At 16.8% G+C, this 13,103-nt stretch overlaps 1 protein-coding gene across 1 annotated transcript, besides 36 other annotated features; it reads right to left on the bottom strand. All coding sequences in view use genetic code 6, as the record gives it.

Moving 5' to 3' along the window:
• Nucleotides 1-7: 7 nt before the first annotated feature.
• Nucleotides 8-39: a microsatellite.
• Nucleotides 40-121: 82 nt separating this feature from the next.
• Nucleotides 122-228: a microsatellite.
• Nucleotides 134-173: a microsatellite.
• Nucleotides 135-279: a microsatellite.
• Nucleotides 136-266: a microsatellite.
• A 659-nt stretch (nt 280-938) lies between the features above and the next one.
• Nucleotides 939-1,039: a microsatellite.
• Nucleotides 1,002-1,035: a microsatellite.
• A 1,033-nt stretch (nt 1,040-2,072) lies between the features above and the next one.
• Nucleotides 2,073-2,201: a microsatellite.
• A 342-nt stretch (nt 2,202-2,543) lies between these two features.
• Nucleotides 2,544-2,579: a microsatellite.
• A 380-nt stretch (nt 2,580-2,959) lies between these two features.
• Nucleotides 2,960-2,997: a microsatellite.
• A 356-nt stretch (nt 2,998-3,353) lies between these two features.
• On the bottom strand, nt 3,354-6,729 carry IMG5_193390 (hypothetical protein; the record flags this gene model as incomplete). The annotated part of the gene is given in 6 exon segments (XM_004025011.1): nt 3,354-3,738; nt 3,792-4,002; nt 4,210-4,848; nt 4,925-5,475; nt 5,582-6,267; nt 6,279-6,729. The coding sequence occupies 6 exon segments, from the start codon at nt 6,727-6,729 to the stop codon at nt 3,565-3,567; spliced, it is 2,712 nt and encodes a 903-aa protein (XP_004025060.1). The 3' UTR covers nt 3,354-3,564.
• Nucleotides 4,040-4,118: a microsatellite.
• Nucleotides 4,050-4,124: a microsatellite.
• Nucleotides 4,097-4,207: a microsatellite.
• Nucleotides 4,137-4,201: a microsatellite.
• Nucleotides 4,871-4,923: a microsatellite.
• Nucleotides 5,513-5,572: a microsatellite.
• A 194-nt stretch (nt 6,730-6,923) lies between the features above and the next one.
• Nucleotides 6,924-7,029: a microsatellite.
• Nucleotides 6,935-7,008: a microsatellite.
• Nucleotides 6,983-7,030: a microsatellite.
• Nucleotides 7,031-7,060: 30 nt separating this feature from the next.
• Nucleotides 7,061-7,142: a microsatellite.
• A 633-nt stretch (nt 7,143-7,775) lies between these two features.
• Nucleotides 7,776-7,836: a microsatellite.
• Nucleotides 7,819-7,867: a microsatellite.
• A 132-nt stretch (nt 7,868-7,999) lies between these two features.
• Nucleotides 8,000-8,046: a microsatellite.
• Nucleotides 8,047-8,232: 186 nt separating this feature from the next.
• Nucleotides 8,233-8,266: a microsatellite.
• A 631-nt stretch (nt 8,267-8,897) lies between these two features.
• Nucleotides 8,898-8,937: a microsatellite.
• A 253-nt stretch (nt 8,938-9,190) lies between these two features.
• Nucleotides 9,191-9,284: a microsatellite.
• Nucleotides 9,201-9,273: a microsatellite.
• Nucleotides 9,216-9,292: a microsatellite.
• A 485-nt stretch (nt 9,293-9,777) lies between these two features.
• Nucleotides 9,778-9,842: a microsatellite.
• Nucleotides 9,783-9,941: a microsatellite.
• Nucleotides 9,844-9,929: a microsatellite.
• Nucleotides 9,844-9,943: a microsatellite.
• Nucleotides 9,884-9,943: a microsatellite.
• Nucleotides 9,944-10,747: 804 nt separating this feature from the next.
• Nucleotides 10,748-10,799: a microsatellite.
• A 1,258-nt stretch (nt 10,800-12,057) lies between these two features.
• Nucleotides 12,058-12,120: a microsatellite.
• Nucleotides 12,121-13,036: 916 nt separating this feature from the next.
• Nucleotides 13,037-13,074: a microsatellite.
• Nucleotides 13,075-13,103: the final 29 nt, after the last annotated feature.

Raw genomic sequence — 13,103 nt, 5'->3', positions numbered from 1 at the left:
ATATAAATATATATTATTTATATATATATTTATATATATTTATTTTATTAGTTATTTGACGATATTTATGATAAGAAATAATAAATCAAAAAATATAAAGGAAAAAAAGAAGTTCAGTTATAAGAATTATTAATAAAAAAAGAAAAAAAAGAATTAAAAAAATAAAAGAAAGATAAGAATTATAAGAAAGATAAAAAAGAAAAAAAAGAAAAAAAAGAAAAAAAAGAAAAATAAGAAATATATGAAAAATAAGAAAAAAAAGAAAATAAAGAAAAAAAATATAATTTAAAAGAGTGATAATTTATATATATAAAAGAAAAGAATAATATAGAATATTATTATAAAAATTAATAATATCAATATTATAATTAAATTAAAAATAAAAATACATATAAAAATTAAATTTAACTTTAAATATATTTGAATAAGCTTATATATTTTTAATAAATCTTTAATATATATTTATATATCTATATAATTAATAAGGCTTTTTTGTTTTGTTTTATATGTTATATGATAAAAAATAGCCTCCATTTATTTGCAAATATTTAATTTTGGAAAATAAAATATTTTCAATTTGACAATCATACTAAATATTTATATAAAGAAAATAATACTTTTTTTAGGAATGTTTAATAGGCTTTATCGATTCGTTAATATTTCGGAAGTCAATTTATCATTTTTTTTGAAATTAATAAATAACTTTTAAAATAATATGTATATAAAAAGATTAATTTAATGTATATTAATATGCATTATATATATAAACTTAAAATTAATAATAATTATTTATAATCTATTAATAAAAAATAGAGAGAGAGCCTTTTGAAATTATAAAATAATGTTTTTTCTTTGTTTTTGCTAAAATATAAATAAATTTAATTATAAATACATCACTCTTTTTATTTAATTATAAATATTAATTTAAGTTTAATGTATTTTTATGATCTAAAAAATATTTTTTTTTTTTTTTTTTTTCTTATTTTTTTATATCTAAAAAATTTTTTTATTTTTTTTTTTTTTCTTTTTTTTTTTATATTTATCTATGTAAAACTTAATAAAGTAATTTATAAAATAAAAAAAAAATAAAAAAAATATATAGTTAACAAAAAATAGAAAGAAGAAAATAAATAAGAATATTAAAAAATAAATAAAAAACTTTAATATATATATATATATATATTTAACAAAAAAAATAAAAAAAATAAAAGGACATGTCTCTTATCTCTAATGATGTAAAAAAATTACTCTAAGGAATGATTGGCTAAAAGCAAACAATTTTAGCCTGTACAATAGCCCAAATATATACTTCTGAGCCTTTAAGAAACTGGAGATATTCAAATTTATAAGGTCTATTATGTTTTATATGGGATCGGGAATAATAATCTACACCTTTTTTGAGAATGTTTGATATAGAAAATTTACATACAGTAATATTCGAATGTGAACTATATATAGATTTTAATAAATATATAACGGCATAGACTTCTACCTTTTATTATTTCGAATACTTATCAGGATTTATTGGAATTTAATTTATAAACGAAAATGAGGCAATAGAATTTTCATGTAAATTAATGAATTCTTGTATAAAGGCGGAAGAAGATTTTTATAAAAAGAAATTAAAACAATAGGAAAGTTAATACGAAGGAATTTTCGGAATTCGAAAAGGAATTAAAAATGTTTATAATTATTTCGTTAAAGGAAGTACATAGGACGAATAATTAAATTCCGAAAAAATATCGAAACCATAATAGGTTATTTAGGAAGTTTCAGTATAATATAATCTAGAAACTAATACTTTTAACTATTAGTCTATATCTCCTTAAATGTAAACTATATTTAAAGGTGCAGGAATTACATAGAATGATCTTAAAAATGGAGAAGTTGCACCTTATATTATGAATTTATTATAAAATTATTAAAATGATCCAGTATATATTAGAACTTCTATGGCCGTTAAAACTTCCTAAATGTAAAGATCTTAATAATAAAATAATAATAATTTATAAATTAACCCTAATATTACTAATAATAATATACTAGAAAGTAATTACTAGCCAAGAACATCAAATATATCAGTACCTCCTTAAAATTTAAATATACCAGAACCCTCGAAATCGAATATACCAGAACCTCCTAAATTGAATATACCAGAACCTCCTAAATTGAATATACCAGAACCTCCTAAACTTAATATAAAGGAAGAACCTAAGATAAATATATTGGATGGAGTTAAAAAAAATTAGTTTTCGAAAGATTAGGTCGGTAATAAATAAAATATGCTAGAGGAAATTAGAAAAGGATAATTTTAACTTAAGAAATACGACCCAAGTATGGATTAAAATAAGCTTAATTTAAATGTTGAAGTTAAAAAGGAAGACGAATAATGTTTATAGGAATATTTATCGAAAATGATATAAGAAAGAAGATAATAAATAAGGAAAAACTATAATAATGATGATGATAATAGTTCAGAAAATAATAGTGATTAAGATTGAAGATTAAAAAAAAATATGATTTAATTTATATATTAAAAATAAATATATATATATATATATATATATATATATATATATTTATTTTTTTCAGTTTTAACCAAATTTAAATGTATTCCCTATTTTAGGAGATAAAGAGGCGATTTTATCATTTTATTATAAAGAAGAAGGATAAACTATCTATTTTTTAGAAATACGTACACTTACAATATCATGACGGGAACTATCTTTAGAAAGTGAATGATTAACTAATGACCCTAGTATATTATTTTAATCAAAAGATAAGTATTATTAACGTTCGGCTTCATTTAGGCGAGATTTATTAGTTTAATTTAACTTGAAATCGTTAAAATCTTAGTCTACTTTTTTAGCAAATTCAATGTTTATTTTTTTCTTTTATACATTTGTATTTTATATGCCCATTTTTCATATAAGAAATATTTCAATTAATTAATTATGGCAACTTAATGAATAAAATAAACTAAATAAATAAAATAAATATTTACATATACTCTTTATTAACATGTATGTACTTGCATAAGTTCCTATAACTAATGTCACCCATGGAACACTAGAAGAGAATATATTCGCAGTGATTAAAACTAATAAAAAAAAGGCATTTGAAAGTAACCATTTGGACACAAATTTTATTTTTTCTTAATAAAACTCATCGTTTTCTTTATCTTAATTTATTATACCTTTTTTAATATTATTTATATGAAAATCGATTATATACATATATATATACTATTACTATATATTTAGTTTATTATTATAAACTTTATATTTATATGAAAAAAAAATAAAAAAGTAATTAATATATATATATATTATTGCCTTTTGTTCCCCATGTTACATCGTCAATATTACAAAAAGCAAAAATTAATAATATATGATTATATATAGGCTGATATAAATTATAGCTTATAAAAGATACTAGAATATCAAAAATTAAACGAGGTTAGAATAAATGGAAAATAAGTACTAAAAAAAGGTTCCGAAATTAATTAAAACCATTACTTAGACAAATCTTAAAAGTCCTTAAGGTAATTTTTTAAAGCCTTTTTCAATTCCCCAGCTAGTGTTGAATATATTAAATATTACTGACATTATTACTATAGCATATACTAATAAACTCTATTTTAAAGTTTTATTATATATTTTTTTTTTTTTTTTTAACTATAAAAGATATAATTGCGGATAATGTTTTAAATATATTATTCGTATATTCTTATAATTACTTATTTTAAAATTATTTAAAATATTAATATAGGTATAAATAAAAAATATTACATAGTTTTAAAGAATTTCATTTCTTTATTAAATAAAAGTTTATAATTCAATTTAATCATTCAAAAATTTATCTTCTAAATTAGATATTTTCTATTAATCATTATCAGAAACAGATGAATCTTTAATTTTAAAGGTAAGACTAGCGAAAATAGTAATAATAATACACACAATAAAAATAGCTGGTATAAAATTAAGTGCAAGAAAAAAAAAACTTTAAAAAAATAAAGTAAAGTAAAAATAATATTATTTATAATAATAATATATAAATATATAAATTTATATATATATATATATATATATAAATATATATATATTATATATATATATTTATATTTTTAAATATACATTTTTATTTATTTATTTTTATTATTTATTATATATTTTATATTTTTTTTTATTATATATTTATTATATATACTTAGCAGCATTCGTAACTGAACAAGCCATATAACAATTATTTTTCATATCTTTTAAGCATGTTCTTCTTATAACTTCAAATTCATCATACTAATCTGTACATTTATATAATGATTATTTACTCTAATCTTTTGGTATAAATATATACCCTTATGTAAATTAAGGAGTTATAAATTAATAACTACTTGAAATAGCCACAAAAAGATAAAAAGCAGGTATAAAATAAGTATTAAACTTACCTATTTTCGCAAAAAGCATATTAAAAGGTAAACTAACGCTTTTTTCGAATTCCGAATGATTACTTTCTTAACAATTATAGTAGTATTTTTTTAATACATAATTTAAAGCAAACCAACTGCTATTTATCCATCTTCTTCTTTAATTAACAAATTCTTCAAATTTGTCCACTGGATCAGTTTTCGCTACTGCGTCTGGTATATATTTTAATCTTTATTTATGTATTTATATATTATATAGTCTTTGTATTTACTTATAAGACGCACTAGGTTAGCAATATATACCTAAACATAAAACTCTATCTTCTGCTAAAAACATATTAGCTTCACTATATGTACCTTCCATTTTTGTCGGATTTAATAGTTATTTTAAATATTTTTTTATAATAAATTTTCTTTATGTTCTTAAGCCATTTTTAATGCTTAATATCTATATAGTATATCTATTTATATATATATATATATATATTTATATTATACCTATATCCAGACCATGCACCAGGTAATACGTGTAGAAATCCAAGTAGAGATTCAAAGTTTTTATCTATCATATGTGCAGTAGTATATTCATAAAGTTAGGCTTTTTTTAGATTGGCAAATTTCATGTAGCCAAGAAATATATTTTATATAATATACCATAATAAATTTAAAAATTTAAATAATAGAAATGAAATGAATTTAGTTATATAAATTATCAACATTATTGGAAGAAAAAAAAAAAATTATAATAAAAGTACATTTCTAGTATTTGATTTTCGTTTTTTTTATAAATATTTTTAGTATAAAAATTAGTCTTTTTAATTATTTTCATTTTGTTATTATTCGAACTATATTTATTTAAGTTATTTTTCTTTGTTTATCAAATTTTAAGTCTTTTCAATTTTCTTTCTATTTGCTTCATTTTCTCTTAAAGTTTAATCTTTATTATTCACTTTATGAGGCTCTTCTAAACCTAAAAAACCGCAAACACCACCAATATTTTTATTTCCTTCCATAGCCATATAAAACTTAACAAGACCATCTTTAGCAGGCTAAATAAGTTTATGAAAAAATTTAAAAATATATAAATTATATTTATATTTATATTTATATTTATATTTATTATTTATATTTATATTTATATTTATAATATATTACTAATGTTCCAACATCTACTAGTGCACAATATTTCGGTTTAAATTATCTACAAAAGCCTTCAAAAAACCACATATGTGATGATAATTTTTTAGCGTTCAAATGTTTGAAAAGTGTAAATACATTTAAATGAGACGAATTTTCATTAAATTAATTTTCTTCATTTTACTAATAAGATTAATATTGTATTTAATTTTGATATAATAAAGCTATTCTTGTCGGTATAGTATTCGGAAGTCCATTATTTAAAGATAATTACGCAGCTGTTTTTTATTTTATCTAATCTTTAATTAAATTAATTCTATTTTGAAGATATTACTCTCTCTATAATCCATCATCTATTTAACTATAGAAATCAACTGTTTCTTGTTTCATTTTCATTATTCCATCTTAAAGAACTACCACGACTATTTATTAATTTGAAACTCCATGCTTTTTGAACTCCTCGAGATTGTTTTAGATATGAATTAGTGTATTTTCTAGAAAATTACGTTTTTCTGCGTACATTGTGACACAAATTATCATTTATATTTTGTTGTTTTTAATATTTTATTTCTCTTTACATTCATTTAATTCAACTATTCCATTATTTTTTGAATAGTAATAGGCCATTCCATGATTTTCATTTAATTTTTATAATACTTTATCACTTTTTTATTATTTTTTTATTTTATTAAAAAAAACAAAAACTAAAAATTACTTATATCCATTTTTTCATCAAAAGGTTAATATGATAGTATTTATTCACCATTCTCGTTTTTATGATAATTTGGTTTTGATAAAATATCGGAATTATAGACTGTTAAAGCATCTCTTTTAGTAGGTTCGCCATCTTCATAGGTACATGTGAGAAATATATCTATAGGTTCTTCACAAGTTTCAGTTCGTTTTATTATTGTATTGTATTTACTGTCTTCATTAGACATTATAATGGAGTTCTCAACAATTTTAGAGTATCCACGACGGTCATTCATTAGGCTTGTACCTATAGTGTTACTTCTAAAGTTTTTTAAAATGGGATGATTATTTTCATTGGAGTATAATGAATAAGTAGATAGGGGTTCTTGCTAATTAGTAAGCAGAGGTGTTTCTAAGTTTTTTTAACTGTCATCGTTAATATTTTCCTACAATTTAGAATCTTTTTGATTCATAAATAAAAATGAATATATAAATTTATATTATATAAATAGATAATTTATTTTTATTTGATTTTTATATTATATATTACTAATATCATATAATTAAAAAATATTTATATGTTTTTTACTATATATATTAATATTATTATATTTATGTTATTAATATGAATATTAAATAAAAAAATTTAAAATATATATGTATAAAAAAATATTATAAAAATTAAAAATATAATATTAAATGTATAAATTATTAATATATTTGTAAATATATAAATATAAAAATATTAATATATATATATATATATATATATATTTTTTTTATTTAATTTAATTTTTATTTTTTATAATAATTACATATTTTTTAATATAATAAAAGTACGTATTTTTAATATATAATCAAAATTAAATTTTTATTAATCTAATAATAAATTTTTTCTATATAAATTTATTTATTTTTTCTTATAATATTTAAATGTCTATATTTTTTCATTCTGGATAAAATATCATATAAACAAATATTAATAATAATTTATAAAATATATCTAATTATCTTAATTTTATCCAAAATATTAAAACTAGCCTTAAAAAGATGTATTTGAATAACTTTTAAAGAAAAAACCTAAAACAAAAGAAGAATATTAACATATTTTATCTTTACAAGTCTAATAAAAAAAAGAAAGGGATAAATTAAATAATAAAAAAGACAAAGTTTAGATTTTAATTTTTTAATAATAAAAAGATGAGATTTTTCATTAAAATTCTTAGAAAAAATTTGGTATTTTAAATATTGAAAATTATGGAGAAGGTGAAATATCTAATAAATAAAAGTAAATTTTGGAATACTAAAAAGCTTTAAATGATTAAATTTAATAAAAATAAATGAATAAGTAATTGGAAAAATAAAAGGAAATCGAAGAATAATAAAAACTGGAAATTTTTCTATAAAAAAATTTCGAAAAACAATAAAATGATAATTTTTAATCATAAAAAAATATTAATTTAAACGAAATAAATTCTAATTTAAATGAGAGAAAAAATTCTAATCTTTTATAATTAATAAATACTAATTTAAACGAGTAAAAAATTCCTAATTTAAACGATTAAAAAAATACTAATTTATAATAAAATACTAATATTAATGAAAAAAATAAAAACGAAATTAATTATTTTAAGGAATATTAAGAATTCAAAAATAAATTGTTTGATAAATAGATAAATTAATTATAAAAAAATGTAAAAATTATAATTAATATTTGGCAATAATTAAATAAAAAAAAAAAAAATATAAATAAATATATATATATATATATATATATATATATATATATAGATTTTTATTTATACTTATTTATATAGATTTAATCTAAAAACGAAGACGAATACCATAATCTAAAAAATTTAATTATTTTAAGAGAAAAATCAAAAGAAAATCATTTAAATAAGATTTTATTGAAAAGAAATGTTTTGTAAGATAATCAATAATTAAACAAGGAAAAAGAAATAAATTTATATAATATTTAAATACTTTAAAATTTAAATAGATTTAAAAATAGTACTTTTTAAGAACCGGATTTCATATAAATAATAAATTAAGATTATTTTACTAATTCTTAATTAATTCCTTTACCTAAAAAAGCTTTATATAAAATTGAGAAAGAAAAATAAAATTATATATAGGAAGAAATAGATGTAAAAATATAATAAATGGAAAATAAATAAAGGGCTTTTTCTTTAAATAATTCGAAAAATTAAAATTTTGAAAGAAAGAAATCTTTAGATTTGGAAAATAATATAAATTGTTCTTTTTTAAATGAAAATTTAAATTAAAATTCATTCGAAAATTCGATAAATGAAGAAAATAATAAAGAAATTGAAGATTTTTTGGAAGAAATTAATAATATTTTAAAAAAAGATAGCGAAAGTTTATAAAAAGAAGAAAAGAAAACTTATAGATAAATCAGAGAAGATACTAATATAAAGTTTTTATAAAAACAAAAAGAATTAGAACAAAAATACCTATCTAAATTTTAAAGTTTCAAAAAAACGAGCAAAATCCTTTAAAAGAAAATATCGTAAATACTTAAAATAATATTATAGAAACAATAAATGAATTAAAAAATTAAATAAATGAAAGTGATTATCTAATAAATCTTTCAAAATAAAATATTTTAAATAATAAAAAGAAAAAGAAGAAAAATAAGAAGAAGAAGAAAAAAAGAAGAAGTAAATATAAACTAAATATAACAAAATTAATAGCTACACAATAATCAAATATAACCATAATAAGAAGATTTAAAAGAAAATTAGAAAAAACACAGAAAATCAATATAAACAACTATATATAGAACTTCTAAAACAAACAGAAGAAAATAAATCGCAAAAAGACGATAATAATCTATTTTAAAAAAGTCTTGATAAAATGGATATATTATTATAAAATTTTAAAAAATAAGACTGAAGAAAAAAAAAAAAAATATATGTAAATATAAATATAAAGTTATATATATAAATGTTTATATAAATATATATATATATATATATATATATATTTATATATCTATATATATTATAATATTCAATTCTGTCCCTCGAAATTATCATCATTCCATTTTCCTTATGTACTTTATCCTAAAATATTAATAAAATTACCAAATCCATGTCTTTTACCTTATTTCCATTCTCCTTAGTATTTACTTCCATTCACATAATTTTTAATTCCGTTTCCATCATATAAATCATTTTTCCATTCACCTTAATAATAACTTCCATTACAATAATAAGCTTTACCTTTTCCATGTTTTTTACCCATGTTCCATTAACCAGAATAGGATGATCCATTTACATAATAACGAATTCCTTCGCCATGATATTTATAGTCTGACCATTCTCCTTAATAGTAACTGCCGTTTATGTAGTTTATGGTACCTTTACCTTCTTTTGGATATTAATTAGGTATTATGTCTTGAGGATTTTCAGGTGGTTAAATATAACTTTATGATATTTGGATTTAGAAATTTTGGTTTACATTTTATTAATTATTCTAATATTAAGAATAATTTAATTAATATTAATATTATGAATTAGTATTATTATTATTATTATTATTATTATTATTATTATTATTACTTGTATTAATATTTGTACTAATATTCGTACTTATATTTGTATTAATATTTTAATTAATATTTTAATATATGTTTCTATTAATATTTTAATTAAAATTTTATTGTTTCTTATATTTATATTCTTCCATTTATTATTATATATCAATTTTTTAATAAATATTTTATAATTTTAAAATTATTTATTTCAAAGAAATTTCTTCTTTTTATAATAAAAGAAATTCATTTTAAATTTAGTTTTAATTTTAATAAATTTCCATGAAAAGATTTCCTAATTATATATTATCTTTAACATTAATATTTTATTATTCAGAAAATTTATTTAACGAAAAATCTGCAATAAAAGGTTCATTATTTTAGTCAAACAAAATGTTTTCTTTTTTTAAACCGTCGTGATTAATATTATTTTAGTGTAAAAAAAAAACTGTTTGTATAATTTTTAAAGTTATTTTTAATAATTCTTTTTCTGAAAATTCTTTAAGTTTTAAATTATTTAAATTTCCATTTTCATAGAAATTCTATAAAATTATTAAATAATTATTATGTATTATCAACTCATGGATTTATACTAAATTGTTTAAATTCTATTCTTATTTTATCCTCTAAAATTCTTTCAAAGCACATATTATAGCATCTTAATTTTAATCTTTATATACTTTTGCGATTATTCGGCTTTTAAACATACTTTAATCAATAAGTAAAATAAAAGACTAATCAGAAATATATAAAATATCTATTGTTATTATTTCATAAATTAGGAGATGTGAAATTATTTCTTAAAAGTCAAGTTAATTTATATTTTTTGGTTAAAATTGTTAGAGTTTATTTGATATAATATTTTACATATTTATGGTTTTTTTATTTTATTATATATTTTAAAAAATAAATTAATAACATGATTATTTATTTATAAATATATATATGTATATATATATATTAATATATATATATATATATATACTATTTTTTAATATCAATTGTTATTAATAATTAAAATATTTTTATAATCTCTACAAAAATTTATAGATTAGTAAATATCTTTTTTTATATTTAGTTTTATAATATATATTTAAATTAATTTTATATAATTTGCTTATTTATTTATATAAATTTTTTCTTAATTTCTAAACTTTGAAAACGCTTATTTATCATTTTTAACATTTTTACTTTTTTTTAATCATTTATATTGCTTTATAAACTTCTTTAATAGTAATTTATTACAATAGATACCCAATATTTTTTTCTTTTCACATAAAGCATTTACCTTTTTTTTTTATATATATTTTAATTAAATCTCTTAAAATAGAATAAATATTAGCTATTATATTTATAATTGTTAATTTTTAAACTTTTTCTTTTTAAACTTAGATTTAGAAATCATTGTTATATAAATTATTTGAATATTAAAAAAATAGAATTTTAAATAAGAAAGCAGTCTTTTTAAAATATTTATATGTAATTATTTATTTTCGACTATAATATCAATTTAAAAGATTAATTTTTCTTTTTAATAAAAAGAACATTAGGTATCATTTATTTTAGAAATTTAATAAGTAAAACAGAAAGCTTAAATTTTTAGCATGTACTATTCTATTTAAGTCACTCTTATTCTATAATAAAACTAAAATTCATGAAGTTTATTAAGTTTAAAGAAAAGGACAAAAATGCATTTTATAACTTCATATAATATAAGGATTTATCTAAAAGTTATTTGAATAAATATATATAGGAACCGATTTATTATATTATACAAAGTAATATATTGGAAATTGATTATTTTTTACAAGGATATAATGTTTAAGATAGATAAAAAATTATTTTAAGTAGATGGGGAAAATATATAATAATAATAAGTTTTTAATGATTTTTTTTAATATATTTTTTTTTAAAGTGTATATAAGTATATTTTAAATAATTACAATTATACTATTTAATATTCTGTTTATTAATTAAGTATTATTAAAATTGTATTTATATTTCTTTTATTATAGATATCTTTATAATAAGGTATTAAATATTTTATATTAAAAGTAATTGATGGTTTATATGTTTATTGTTAGTTAATAATAATATATGTATAATTGATTTATTATATATAAAAATATAAATTAAATATTCTATTAAAAATGATTTTTAATTATTTAAATATAAAAAAAAAACGACGAATATATATAAAGTAATGAAGATTTATAAAATGTATACAAGAATAAAAATAATAATATATAAATATATATATATATATATAATTTATATATATATATAATATTTATATTATATATATGCTTTTTTTTTTATTTTTATATCAATTATTATTAAATTATATTTTATTTTCCATTTAATTTTAATCTTCATTAATCCATTAAAATAGTTTATCTTAAATTTAATTTTTTCATTTTAATCAATAATTTTGATATCTAACTATTACTTTTCTTAACTTGAAGTATTTTATAAAATATCTAGTTATTTTTTAGTTTATGTATATAATGATTTATACTTAAATAATTATTATAATAAATAATTCATATCATTCATAATTATTTATTTATCTTTATTTATACAATTAATAATTTCAATAAGATTTTCTTCATCTTCATCTATTATTTTTTAGCTATTTTTATATAACATATTCGGTTTGACTTTATTTTATTAATTTAAACTTTATTATTATCTTATATTGTCTTTTGTTTATATATATATTTATGTTTTATTTTCTTTTTCTATTATTTTATTATATTGATTAGTATTTTTTGATTTTACCCAATTTTTATTTAAATTTGCTTATTTGCTTATATTGAGATTATCAAATCGATCCAAATTTATTGGAGATGAATTTTAAAACGATCTTTATTATTATGAATATATATTTTAGTATTTTTCAAATGGTTTAGGTTTATTTATTGGTTTTATTGGTTTTTGGATTTTATATGATGGAGATTTAGATAGATTATCTAATGGAGTTTCAATGTCTTTTCTATATGTAGGAGATATTTAAGTGTAGTTGTTTTGAGGAGATTAAATGGTTCTATAAGACTTTTCGGTTTATTTCAAGTTTTTTTAGGAAGGCTTTTATTGGAACATTTTTTTATTTTAATTTAATTTTTATATATAACGGATTTTTTATTTATATTAATTTTTTTAATAAATTTCATTTTTTTTAAAAATAAAAAATATATTTACTTTTTTTTTCTAGAAAAAATAAATAAATTAATATAAAAAATAAATTATTAAAAATAAAAATGTATTTGTAAAACGTTTCATAATAAA

The sequence above is a fragment of the Ichthyophthirius multifiliis genome (genome assembly GCF_000220395.1).
Source record: "Ichthyophthirius multifiliis unplaced genomic scaffold scaff_1120509251389, whole genome shotgun sequence".
NCBI classification, from domain to species: Eukaryota; Ciliophora; class Oligohymenophorea; order Hymenostomatida; genus Ichthyophthirius; species Ichthyophthirius multifiliis.
The sequence above is the reverse complement of the archived record's forward strand: the minus strand, read 5'-3'. Positions and strand labels throughout refer to the sequence as shown.